Source organism: Esox lucius, chromosome 11 (assembly GCF_011004845.1).
Source record: "Esox lucius isolate fEsoLuc1 chromosome 11, fEsoLuc1.pri, whole genome shotgun sequence".
Lineage (NCBI taxonomy): Eukaryota > Metazoa > Chordata > Actinopteri > Esociformes > Esocidae > Esox > Esox lucius.
This window is the reverse complement of record NC_047579.1, coordinates 8,517,102-8,530,911: the sequence shown is the minus strand read 5'-3', so window position 1 is coordinate 8,530,911 and position 13,810 is coordinate 8,517,102. Positions and strand designations below refer to the sequence as shown.

General features: G+C 40.3%; 1 protein-coding gene across 1 annotated transcript in view; it reads right to left on the bottom strand.

Moving 5' to 3' along the window:
* Window positions 1-2,707: 2,707 nt before the first annotated feature.
* The window catches only part of LOC106024498 (zinc finger protein 420-like), a 99,064-nt gene continuing 87,961 nt past the window's right edge, over window positions 2,708-13,810 (bottom strand). Inside the window, exon 3 of the mRNA XM_034295437.1 lies at window positions 2,708-4,072. Coding sequence (XP_034151328.1) covers window positions 3,200-4,072 — 873 coding nt within the window. The 3' untranslated portion in view covers window positions 2,708-3,199. The remainder of the gene's footprint in view (window positions 4,073-13,810) is intronic.

Sequence of the window (13,810 nt, the reverse complement as noted above, 5' to 3'; positions counted from 1 at the left end):
CTAACAAACTAGCTAAGACAATCTACCCTCCTCGCTCTTCTTGCTGACTAATGTTGGCGCCACACAGACAGACAGCCAATCAGGTCTGAATTACAAAATGACACTGTAGTGGGGCTACTGGCTGTCAGCCCCACTTGGCATCAAATTGGTGTGATCTACATTGATCACACTAACATTCTGAGAATGCATATTAATATTTTCACACGTACAAAGTACATTGCATTGTGAGAGTGGGGCTAGCCCCACATTCACGCTTAGCCTATGGCCTATTACTGCAAACTGGAATCGGCAGGACACAGTCTGAAGCAGCAAGGCAGGGACCAATGAACATAAATAAAATCCTGACACAAATTATATGCAATTTATGTTTTATTCATAGATAATAAATTATAGGAAGTAATCTTTGAGAAATAAAAATAATTTTGTTGCAGTTCTTTCTGTTGACAAAAGGTGGGGCTGTGTCCCACATGCCCCTAATGACCAGTCGCCCCTGGATATTATGCTGGCAGCACTCAGATTTTCTTTATCAAAATAAAAGCAATCATCAAAATGTACAAGGCCATATAGTAAACAATCCAGTCGGTAAAAAAGAACAATATTGGAACAGACAAAAATAAAATACATAAAACAAGTCTACAGAGGACGCCATCTCCACAGCTTTAATCTAACCTGACCCCCCTGTACAAAACCAACACCTATGTGAGAATGCTATTCATAGACATTAGCCCCAACCTTCAACACAATCAACCCCCTAGGCCTTGTCAACAAACTCCATGACGTAGGGACCAGCCCCTCTCTGCAACTGGACATTGGACTTCATAACCAACAGACCTTAGTCTGTCAGGTTGACAACTTCACCTCCTCCACCTTGATACTGAACACTGGTGTTCGATAAGTTTGCGTGCTGAGGCCCCTTCTGTACTCCCTCTTCACCCACGACTGGGTTCCTATACACAACTCCAACATCAAGTTAACAGACAACACCATGGTGGTAGGCCTAATCAGTGACAATGACAAGTCAGCCAACAGGGCGGAGGTCAAGTGCCTGGTGGCATGGTGCGCTGATAACAACCTGGCCTTTATTGCAAACCAAAGAGCTCACTGTGGATTACAGGAAGTCTAAAGGCTGCAGTCACACCCCAGTTCTCATGGATGAGACTGGGGTTTATTGTGTCCAGCATTAAAGTCATGGGTGCCCATATCTCCAAGGACCTCTCCTGGTCCCTCTAAACCTCAGCCCTGGTCAAAAAGGCACAGCAGCGCCTGTACTTCTTGAGAAGGCTGAAGGCCCGCCTGTTTTCCAAGATCCTTGTGAACTTTTACCACCGAACAATCAAGAGCATTCTAACTAATTGCGCCACAATGTGGTTTGGCAGTTGCTCCATAGGTGAACAGAAGGCCCTAAAACTGTTGGCAAAAGCCACCCAGCAAATCACTGGTACCCAACTCCCAGCCATTGTAGACCTCCAGCACAAGCAGTGTCTGGCACAGGGCGTGTGGCATCATCTGGGACCCTTCACATCAATGCCACAAACTCTCTGTCCTCCTCCCATCAGGCAGGCAGTACAGGTCTCTTCGTTGCAGCACCAACAGGCTCAGGAACAGTTTCTTTCCATCTACTGTAACCCTGCTGAACTCAGAGTCATCACTAACCAAACCCACTCTTGGTACTACTGGACTCTGTCACTGCCTTGCAGATTCTGATAGGTTTTCAGTTGTTAAAATTACATGTCTACATCAGGAACCTCATTGCTGCGATTCCTCTATTTCAGTTTCACATGTCATCTTGCACCTTCAATTTGCCTTCATTGCACATTTAGAATTGCCAATGTACTTGCATTTTTTCTCAGGTGTTACATACACATCTACCTCGGGAACCTCATCCCTGAATTTCAGTTGCACATGTTACCCAACAACTTCAATTTGCCTCGATTGCACATTCAGAATGCCATTGAGAATTGCCATTTGTACCCACACAACTATTTATCCCACTTGTAACACACACTACACTTAATACCTCCTCTATTGCCTACATTGCACATCTAAAATTTCCATTTCTACTGTATTTGGATTCTTTGCACATCAATACATTCCACTCATCACATTACTACTCTGCCCTCTTCTTTTTTCACTTCTGGTTAGACTCAAAATGCATTTTGTTGTACTGTAATTATTCAATGACAAAGTTTACTTTAATCTAACAGAATAACAAATGGAAGTTTAGGTAAGGATTTTGAGTTTATTAATATACAGAAAAATAATGACCACCCCTTTAGCACTGTCAATCACTTGTTCTCATCTCATTCCTCTTCAGTCCCTCCCCCAGTCAGAAAATAAATAATATTACTCAGCTCAGTGCCTCTTCATGTGGAGAATTACATTTGATATTTGACCAAATAATGAACAGGCCTTTGTTTAAGGGTCATTATCTGTGAAAGTGATCTTGATGCGACCTGGATCAATAAGCACCTAATTAACAGATCATAGGGCTCTCACTTTTGATGAGATCTTGGTTTGACCGGAGTATAGACTTGTGTCTATCTTGAAGATAATTTACAATGAACATTTAGTGTCCTGTTAGAGGGTGGCACCAACCTGGGCATTCAGGCTGTTAGATTCAGTCCACTTTTGATCCAGGAACAAAATGAATGCAACCAGTAGTCAGGGGAGAATCTTTATTTAAAATATGATGTTGATCCTCCATAGTTCTTACATGTTCTCCAATAATTACAAAGTTAACACAGTCTTTTATGCCAGGACACATAGGAGGTGGTCAGTTATTATAGCCAACCATTATACTGACTATTATCCTCCAGCACATCACCAATATCTGAGAATAGAACTTAAATACCTGTGTATCATCAGGTAAAGACAGGGTTTCTCACAATGGTATGTCCCAACCTACGGTCCAGGGGTCTATTTATATAGTCTATGACAGTCATATGGAAAACTCATATCAGGAGGTATGGACAGGATGTGTGGGACCCACATTCTATCTATTGTATTTTGTTCAGAGTAAATCAGCACTTTGTGTTGTGTTATGTTTCTCACACCCATATTCTAACAAGACATATCTTCATTTGTGGTAATTTCAAAAACAGACAGTTGAACTGCTTGATGCTGTAAAACACTTGCTTATCCTCTTGGTCAAGTCCGTCAAATGTCAAAATTATGCTCCAGTGTCAAACGTCAGGAATTATTATCCAGTATGTATGCGCTGGTGACGTTTAAGGTTACCTAATTGAGAGAAACTCTTCCCACAGTCAGAACAGGAGAAAGGCTTCTCACCTGTGTGCAGTCTCTGATGACTAGTAAGATCAGATGAACTAGAATAATACTTCCCACAGTCAGAACAGGAGTAAGGCTTCTCTCCAGAATGTATGCGCTGGTGAATTTTAAAGTTACCTAATTGAGAGAAACTGATCCCACAGTCAGAACAGGAGTAAGGCTTCTCTCCAGTATGTATGCGCTGGTGACATTTAAGGCTACATGAATGAGAGAAACTCTTCCCACAGTCAGAACAGGAGTAAGGCTTCTCTCCAGTATGAATGCGCTGGTGACATTTAAAGCTACATAAATGAGAGAAACTCTTTCCACAGTCAGAACAGGAGAAAGGTTTCTCACCTGTGTGCAATCTCTGATGACTAGTAAGACCAGATGAACTAGTAAAACACTTCCCACAGTCAGAACAGGAGTAAGGCTTCTCTCCAGTATGTATGCGCTGGTGACATTTAAGGCTACCTCTATGAGAGAAACTCTTCCCACAGTCAGAACAGGAGAAAGGATTCTCACCTGTGTGCAATCTCTGATGACGAACAAGATTAGATGATCTTATGAAACACTTCCCACAGTCAGAACAGGAGTAAGGCTTATCACCAGAATGTATGCGCTGGTGAACTCTAAGGCCACTGAATTGAGAGAAACTCTTTCCACAGTCAGAACAAGAGTAAGGCCTCTCACCCGAGTGCACTCTCTGATGTTTAGTAAAATCAGATGATCTAATGAAACCATTCCCACAGTCAGAACAGGAGTAAGGCTTCTCTCCAGTATGTATCATAATGTGTCTTTTTAACTTTGACAGAGATAAGAAATGTTTTTCACAGTGGGGACAGTAGTGAGACTTCTTATGATTGTAGTCTTCCTGTTGTTTCCCTCCATGAGTCTCCACTTCAGGAATCCCATCTGTAAAAGACATCAGAAGGGATTAAGACACATTTTGGGACACAAAATTATCAAGGTTCAAGCAACTAGCATTATTCCACAGCGAAGTGAAATAGACCTTAATACTGCAGTTAGGGCACTACAATCGTTACGTGATTTAGTGGCAGAGGCCCTTTTGAAAACTTTGATACAAAACCTTTAAAAGTATTGCTGGGATTAGCCACGCATGCGGACATCATAACCATCGGAGAAACAAAAAACATTTCCTGATGAGAGTGGATAGAATCCAAGTCCAAGGTCTCAGTGATTGAGAAGGCCCAAATTTGGGTATCTGCATTCCCAGATGACAGTTAAGGACAGGGGTAGGCAAAACAGGCAAAAAAGTCAAACATCATTCAAGCCCATTCTTATACACCAGAACCTGAATTTAAAGCATTTAGACATAATTAGACATAAGGGACCTGCTGCTTAATGTTTTAATTATGCCCTTTTGGCCTGCAAATCATTTATGATTAACAAACTACCAAAAAAAAATTGACCTCTGAGCCAAACAGTTTGCCCTCCACTGGTATAGGCAATCTACTAATTCAGTTCAGATTATTTAAGCCTATTGATGATAAAATCCCAGGTGGACTACAGAAAATAATAATGGATTATAGCCTGCAATCTTTGATGGGAAATGTTGTTGTTGCTCTGCAGATATTTCTGATTCTGCCTGTGACTAACTGTGAGGGAGAACGGTCTCTCTCATTGGTAAATATTAATAGATTTTACTTGCAATAGAGCTGCAGATTAATTATTTTCATTGTATTAATTTAATATATAGGTGCATCTCCAAATAATAATCCTGTGAAAAAGTTCAAAAAAGTGACACATTCATATTTTGTAGATTCATTAGACTGCAAAATATTTCAAGCTTTTTTTGTTTCAATATTGATGACTAAAGCTTACAGATCATGGAAATCAAAAATACAGTATCTTAAAATATTAGAATGAAAAATGGACAATAAACAAATGTTGACCAGATAAGAGCTCTAATCATTTAATTAACTCCCTGACCATTACACCTCTGCCTGGTTCAGTACACACAACCACAATCATGGGGCAGACCGCTGACTTGACCATTGTCCAGAAGACATTAATTGCCAACCTCCACAAGGAGGGTAAGTCACAGAAGGTCAGTGCTGAAACGGCTGGCTGTTGGCAATGTCCGGTATCAAAGCACATTCATGGAAAGTAGACTGGAAGGAAAAGGTGTGGTAGGAAAAGGTGCACAAGCAACAGTGTTGACCGCAGCCTTGAGGATTGTCAAGCAAAGCCGATTCAAGAACTTGGGGGAGCTTCATAAGGACTGAGGCTAGAGTCGCATTCCTAGTGTCAAGCCACTCCTGACCCAGAGACAAAGTCAGAAGTGTCGTACCTGGGAGAAGGAGAAAAAGAACTGGACTAAAGTGGTCCGAAGTCCTCTCTTTTGATGCAAGTACACTTGGCACTTCTTTTGGAAAGCATGGTCCCAGAGTCTGGAGGAAGAGTGGAGAGGCACAGAATCCAAGTGGCTTGAAGTCCAGTGTGAAGTTTCCACAGTCAGTGATGATTTTGGGTGTCCTGTCATCTGCTGGTGTTGGTCCACTGTGTTTTATCAAGTCCAGAGTCAATGAAGCCGTCTACCAGGAGATTTTATAGCACTTCATGCTTCCATCAGCTGACAATATTTATGGAGATGCTGATTTACTTTTCCAGCAGGACTTGGCAACTGCCCACAGTGCCAAAACATTTGCTACCCATGTAAACACTGTGCTTGATTGTCCAGCCAACTCATCTGACCTGAACCCCATAGGGAATCTGACAAGAGGAAAATGAGATACACCAAACCCTACAACACAGGCGAGCTGAAGGTCGCAATCACAGGCTGATTGCCTCCATGCCACGCCGCATTCATGCAGTAATTTTTGCAAAAGGAGACCCGATCAAGAATTTAGTGCATGAATTAACATTCTTAGGAAACTTTTGCAGTCGTTTTAAGTTAATTAGCTGATTAGAGCTCTTCTCAGGTCGACATTTCTGTATTACAAGTTTTTTATTGTAATATTTTGAGATTTCCAGGAGCTGTATGCCGTAATCATCAAGATTGAAACAAAAAATGCTTGAAATGTTTCACTTTATGTGTAATGAATCTAGAATATATGATGGTGTCACATTCTGATCAGAATTACAGAAGAAAATGAACTTTTCTACGTTATCGAAATTTTCTGAGAAGCATTTTGTCCATTGTTTTATTTTGTGTTGAACTGTACCTTAGAACTTGTTATTGTCATTTCTTTTAGTGCTGTTTGGGGATGAAAAGTGTGTGATGGCATGTTCACTTATCTGACTACCTATGTCAGAATTTGAGATGGCAGAGCCACCACAGGGAGCCACTAGAGCGCAATGAGACCTGGGAATCCCGGCTGTCCATCCCTCCCTCTCTCTGTAATTTGCTGGACAATTTACATTTCCCGTGGGTCTTCCCTGCCAATTGTCATCGAGACGAGGCTCAAACGTACACCCTGGACAGAAGAACATTTTTAAAATGTTCTGTATTTCTTGATTCTGAGGTGACAAAAAATAAGTATAACAATATGGAGAATACTGACAGACAGCTACCCTTTCATTGGTAAAAACAACAAATTACTACATTGACAATAACATTGAACCAGTTCTTACCTTGAGTGAGTAAATCTCCCTCTCCATGATTAATGATAATCCAATTTGTCTCCTCCTCTTCATCTTTAATGGTAACATTCAGTCCCAGTGTTTGACTTTTGTCTTCCAGCTTTACTGATGTCATCTCTGAATCCCCCAATGCCCCCTGAACTTCAATTTCACAATCCGAATCCAGTAACAACTGTTTGGGCTCAGTGTGGAAGGAGAGCAGCAGGCTGGGTTTGTCCTCCCTCTGCTAAAATAAATACAAAATCAGAGCCATAGATGACTAAAGGACATGTTCGTTGGAAAGAATATATAATCAATGACAAAAATAATTTTTGACAAAAACAATCACGGTCATAACAGACCTGTGGTCTACGTGTTTTCCTTAACTTGATCCCAGAATGGAGGGAGAATACTTTTCACTTACAGCTCTGAAAATTATCATTTTCTCTGGTTTTACATTTGATAGGTATGTGTTTAAGAAAAATGAAAAAAATTGTTTCATTCAATAAACTACTGACAACATTACTCCCAAATAGCAAATACAAATACTGTCATTTAGAGTATTTAATTTGTTGAAAATAACAACTGGTCACAATAACCAAAAAAGTATGCCGTTTTCAGACAGTGCATGTTCATTTTTCACGAACAAAATACTAATGTTTAACTTAACTATGCAAATAATTAAGTTCAGAAATCAATATTTGGTGCAATAAACCTGATTTTTAAATCAAAGCGTTCATGGGTCTTGGCATGCTATCCACCAGTCTGTCATATTGCTGTTGGGTGACTTTATGCCATTCCTGGCAAAACAATTCAAGTAGTTCTGCTTTGTTTGACAGCTTGTGACCATCCATCTACCTCTTGATCAAATTCCAGAGGTTTTCAATGGGGTTCAGGTCGGGAGATTGGGCTGGCCATGACAGGGTTTTTATCTTGATTGACCTGGCTGTGTGGCATGGAGCATTTTCCTGCTGGAAAAACAATTCTCAGAGTTGTGGGAACATTGTCAGAGCAGAAGGAATTAGGGGGTTCTTCCAGAATAAACTTGTACTTTGCTTGATTCATGCGTCCTTCACAAAGGCAAATATGCCCGATTCCAGCTTTGCTGAAGCCTCCCTTGATAATCACCGATCCTCAACCAAATTTCACAGTGGGTGCGAGACACTGGCTTGTAGGCCCCACCAGGTCTCCATCTGACCAGGTGTTGGGCAAAGCTGCCTACTCCATTCCTCTACGGTCCATTCTTATGGTCTTTCGCAAACTTCAGCTTGGCTCTTCTTTGCTTCTCATTGATGACGGGCAATTTTCCTAGCACAACTTCAGCCTGGCCCATAGGAGCCTGTTTCGAAACGTCCTCGCCATGCACTTCATCCCAGGTCATCCTACAGTTGTTGAGTGACATTCTAATGAGTTGACGTCATCTCGATCAGTGGACAGATGTTTTAGCCATCTGCCAGTCTGTAGCTTTGTTGTCCCCAATGTCTGTTGCTTGACCTTGTTCTCTCTTCTTTTTCCTCACTCAAAGCTTTTCTTTTCAACTCTTTTCTCCTCCTATTCAAATTACCTTTGAGGTACTACTTGAACTGTTTTTGCCATCCAGCTGGTCCAATTGCAAAAGGATTTGGGATGACCACAGCAGTGGTTTTATACTTTTCCTCAGTAAAGTAGATAATGTTCGGTAATAAAATAATCAACCTCATTAAGTAAAATGAGGTGTGCCTGTGTTGGAATCTAACAGACACTGGAATGGAATGGCCGCCATACATGTAGAGATGCTGATTTAGGAAAAATAAGAGTGGTCTCTTAATGTTTTCCACTGCTCTATATCACAGTTTATAATTTCCTTGGAAAGTGACAACAAAAATACATTACTGAATAGTAAAGTTGTGAGAAATTTACAGTTTTACATTTGATTATCCGTTAGAAAATAAATAAAAAATTAATGCTAGAGCATCCTGGTCGCAAGATATTAGGAGAAATAGTTAAAGCCTTGCATGCAAAAACGGTCATTTAATTAACTTCTCTTGGTTTAATGCAGTGAAAAGTCACTATATAGTTAGAAAATATTATAAATAACAAGCATTATTTTAGGTCACAGACATGAGTCAACTACATTGCGATGTGTCTCCTACTCCTTGCTGGGCTCAACATGAGGCACATCTGTAGGCTGGACAGGTGAAAATGTAACAACTCTTTTTCCAGGATGATCCTTATATTGTTTTGTTCGTCATGGAGGCCAGTTTCATCATGGAGGCCAGTTTCATCATGGAGGCTGAACTAAAGGGAAAAATTTTTATTGTTGCGCAGTTTGATGTCAGAATGGGAATGCAAAAAAAATAAAAGGATTTTTATAAAATATTGTTGTCAAAACCTCCCTTTGAAGCTAAATGCAGACGTTTATGGTTGCCAGCCATTAAACAGACTGGACTGATTAAATCATCCGGAATGCTCGTCTCTGCAGTGCTGATTTCATATCAGGCTGTTTATCACACTCAGGCAAAATCAATGATGTAGTTATAATAATAAAGATAAAATAGTAACAGCAGTAACCACAAAGCTGGCATTCTCTGTAGGCTTTTTCACAATGGTAAACACCATGGACCAACGTTAGCAACATTAGCTAGCGTGCAGGGAGAATTTCCATGCAAACATTCATATTCCTCATACTTAGTTTAGCTTACATCACTCAGTATATATGGAAGCATTTAATGAATAAATGGAATATATGGTAATACTATATCTGTGATATGACTTTTTCTTTATAAAATAATTAGAGAAGGCGTACGGAAGACCCATATTCTTATCATAAATTAAAAAATATGGACGTAGTAACCATGACATCATCAACTGGTGTCTGAAGACCTGTTTTGAAGCTCTTTTTTGGTGGAGAAGAGCGTCACTCAGCCTAATTCTCTGATAACCAAAAATGGGCAAAGAGGTGGGGCGTGGGTGCAGCTTAGATGCCTGGTTGCTGAAACAAAGCTGACCTAACACGACATTACCAAGTTAGCAAAGGCTAAGAAGCTAGGCTAAATGCTACTGTACCAATATGCTACTCTGCGTTGCTAGCGGATGCTAGCTGGAGGTAGATAGACAGCCACCCTAATGTTACCAGCTAAAACTTGAGGCAAGTTCACCTGAAAATATACAACAAAACTCAACTGCTTAAAACGCTTCAGCGTTTTTTGAATAAATAAATGTGGTTATTCTGCAACTCAAAATGGTGTCGAGACTATAGTATAGAGTGTAAAAAATAAGTAGAGACTTGCAGATTATATATTAGATATTTACATACCATAGGTATGAGCATAGACTAAATGTTTACGTTTAATTGGGTGTCACTTGATTATAATATTACTTGTCAGTGATTGGAGTTAGCTGAGGCAATACCAGAAACGACAAACCGTTAGGAGTGACACAAGTGACAGTGCCAGCACCACCCCTGTCACTCAATAGCTCACACCCCCTAGATACAAGACTTAAAGTTGCCTCATGCAGCATTTAACATTTTAAAAAATCCAATAACCCTTACATACCATCAGCTAATATACAGAAGCATAAGACAAAAGAGGGTACATTTTGCATTTGATGGCGAAAGCTGAAGTTTCTGTGAACAGTGATGCAGAGTTGGATACCTTTCTACTTGACAAGTAAGTAACTTTGCCTCATTTAGCTAGTTGGCAAGATAATCAAGGAAATCTATGTGTAAGTTAATAGATTGATGATGACAGAAACAATTATACTATGTAGAAAATAATTTTATGTTCTTGTTCATTCTATTTGTATGAGTGCAGATACATTTTAGGAATGTTTCTCCAAAGTCTTTGGTTGAGACTGATAGGAAATGGGCATGAGAAATTTAACACAACACAGATGTGCTGACTAACTTTGAACAAAGGACCATAGATAGGTCCCCCACATCCTGTCCATACCTCCTGCTAGGAGTTGCCCTGTGACTGACATAGGCTATATGACTTCTGGTTGCATTAATTTTGACACCGTGGATCATGCCATCCTCATCTCCCGTCTTCAACATGTTGTCGGTCTGCAGGGCGCAGTGCTCAATTGGTTCTCTTCATATCTTATTGATAGAACTTTTTCAGTTATGCTAAATGATTTTTCCTCCTCAGCTGCCCCTTTGTCATCCGGTGTGCCTCAGGGTTCCATTCTCGGTCCTATTCTGTTCTCACTCTATATGCTGCCTCTTGGTCAACACATCTCCAATCATAACGTTCAATTCCATTTCTATGCAGACGACCTTCAGATCTACCTTCCTGTGGTTCTGAACAATTGTTCTGCGCTGGACCCTCTCCATAACTCAATTCAGGACATTAAACTGTGGCTTTCTCAGAATTTCCTTCACTTGAATGAAGGTAAGACTGAATACATTCTGTTTAGCCCGGATTCACCCTGCAGTTCTCCAAGTTTTGGCCCTCTCACACCCCAGTTTGCACCCACTGTGCGTTACCTGGGTGTTATTTTTGACAAAAGTATGCAATTTGATAAACAGATTAGTGCGGTTGTTAAGGCGAGCTTTTACCAGCTAAGGCTTCTTAGTAAGGTCAAAACATTCTTGTCCCAAGCTGACCTTGAAAAAGCCATTCATGCCTTCATCAGCTGGAGGATTGACTACTGTAATGCCCTCTACACTGGACTTAATAAATCACTCCTCAATCGACTTCAACTGGTACAAAATGCAGCAGCACGTCTCCTCTCAAACACCTCCAAGCTCACACATCACCCCAGTCCTCTGCTCACTCCATTGGCTTCCGGTGCGGTTTAGGGTGGAGTACAAGGTCCTGCTGTTTGTATTCAAGGCCATCAATGGACTGGCCCCGGCCTACCTCACCGAATTAGTAACGGTCTACCAACCTGCTAGAGCTCTCCGCTCCTATGAACACACCTCTCTGGTCGTTCCCAAATTCAAATACAAAAAGTTTGGAGGCCGATCATTTGCAGTTCAGGGCCCAACTCTGTGGAACGCTTTACCACCATCCCTGCGTAACATTACCGTGTTCAGTGTTTTTAAAGCGCAGTTGAAAACACATCTGTTCAGACAGGCTTTTAACACGTAATCTCTGACTCGACTGTTCAGTTTATATATTTTATGTGTATGTATGTGTATGTGTGTGTATATGCGTATGCGGGTGTATGTGTATATATATGTACATATACATTTTTCTTTATTTATCTTATATTTTTATATGTTTTAATATTTTTTATATTCTGTTGTCTACTGAAGCTTTTAATGGAAAGCGCCTTGTGCACCTTTTGGCTGTTGTAAGGCGCTTTACAAATAAAATTTGATTGATTGATTGATCGATTAATTTTGTTCATGGATCAAACTTGGACAGAATGTAAGAAGACAAAGCTAACGAGCCAAGTTGTGTCTGAGCAGACACTCATTGATTGCATTTCTTGCTGGAAAATGGTGTTAAAACATGGTGTTCTCTGCAAAATGTTAAAAAATGAACATGCATTCTGGGTTGTTTGACTAAATCTTATGTGAATATCTTTCAGAGATTTATGCTTGTGCAAACTGGTCAAAGTGCACATATTACTGTTCCAACAAGGTCTAGCTAGCACAATTATAGTTTCATGTTCACTAGACAGCCATCAACAAGTCTGAATTATGGCAATGCATCTAACGCGACAGATAGCACAGGTGATGTTTTGATTGGTTTAGCTGATTAATTTGTTCATTCTGTGTTCCGTAGTTATGGAAAGGGACCATCAAATTTAACCCCATTTGAAAAGTATTTTTTCATTGTTCCAGCATCGACGGTTGGAAGTGACACTGCTTCAAACAGGTCAGTCTACTCATAGTTACTAATGACAATGTCAGATCTTAATGGAGTTATAGAACAGATATACAACTCACTGCCGATATTCCTGCTGTTAATTTGGGCATTTTGATATAGAAATCTATGGAAATTGATTTCATCAAGTGGCCATTTTGTTTGTCATTTACGGGTAGGCATAATTTTTCAGCCTTGGAGTTTGCCCCTTGATTCCTATGTTGTAAAGACGTTACCGTCACTTTCTGCCACAAGTTTGGCTTCGCCCAAAAAGTAGGTAATCACTGTTCACTCACACAAAAGTGTATGGAGCGCTGTGACACCAACTCTACTACAGAACACGTTCCAAACATTCTAACCCCTCGTTCACACAAGCGATACGCCGTTGTTGAAAGAGAAAGCGCTCCATTGCTAGCCATTCAAATGACTTCCCACCAGCCTCCCTGAAACAGGACAGCAACGACTATATTTGCAGCAATGTTCGGTAAATATTAACTACATGAAATTAAACCAGAGATATAATTACTGAGTGAATTAACTATGTTCCTAAATACGACCCATAACTGTTAATGGGATTGACTTCAGTATGGCCAATGTACCCATTCATCCTTCCTTAATCATAGACTAAACCAAATCAGAAAACACAAAAAAATCTAAAAAGGTATACATCCATCCAATATGATGTACACATTGTACAGACTAGTATAGGCCTCCTCTTAAGTATAAATATGTACACAACTAACCCTAACCCAAAATTTCTTAAATCACCTTTCTTTCCCATTCTGATATTCAGTTTGGAGTTCAGGAGATTGTCTTGACCAGGACCACACCCCTAAAAGCATTCAAGCAACTGCCATGTGATCGGTTGATTAGATAATTGCATTAATGAAAAATTGAACTGGTGTTCCTAATAATCCTTTAGGTGAGTGTACATATGTATTAACTGATCAAGGGTAACAAGGGTATGTCAGAGTCTAACCAATCCTTGACTACGCTATATTGTTCAAACAAAACCCATTCAGAAATGTGGGGGAGATTCACAAAGAGCGGACTGCAGCTGGAGTCAGTGCTTCAAGAACCACCACGCACAGACATATGCAAGACATGGGTTTCAGCTGTCGCATTCCTTGTGTCAAGCCACTCTTGAACAAGACACAGCG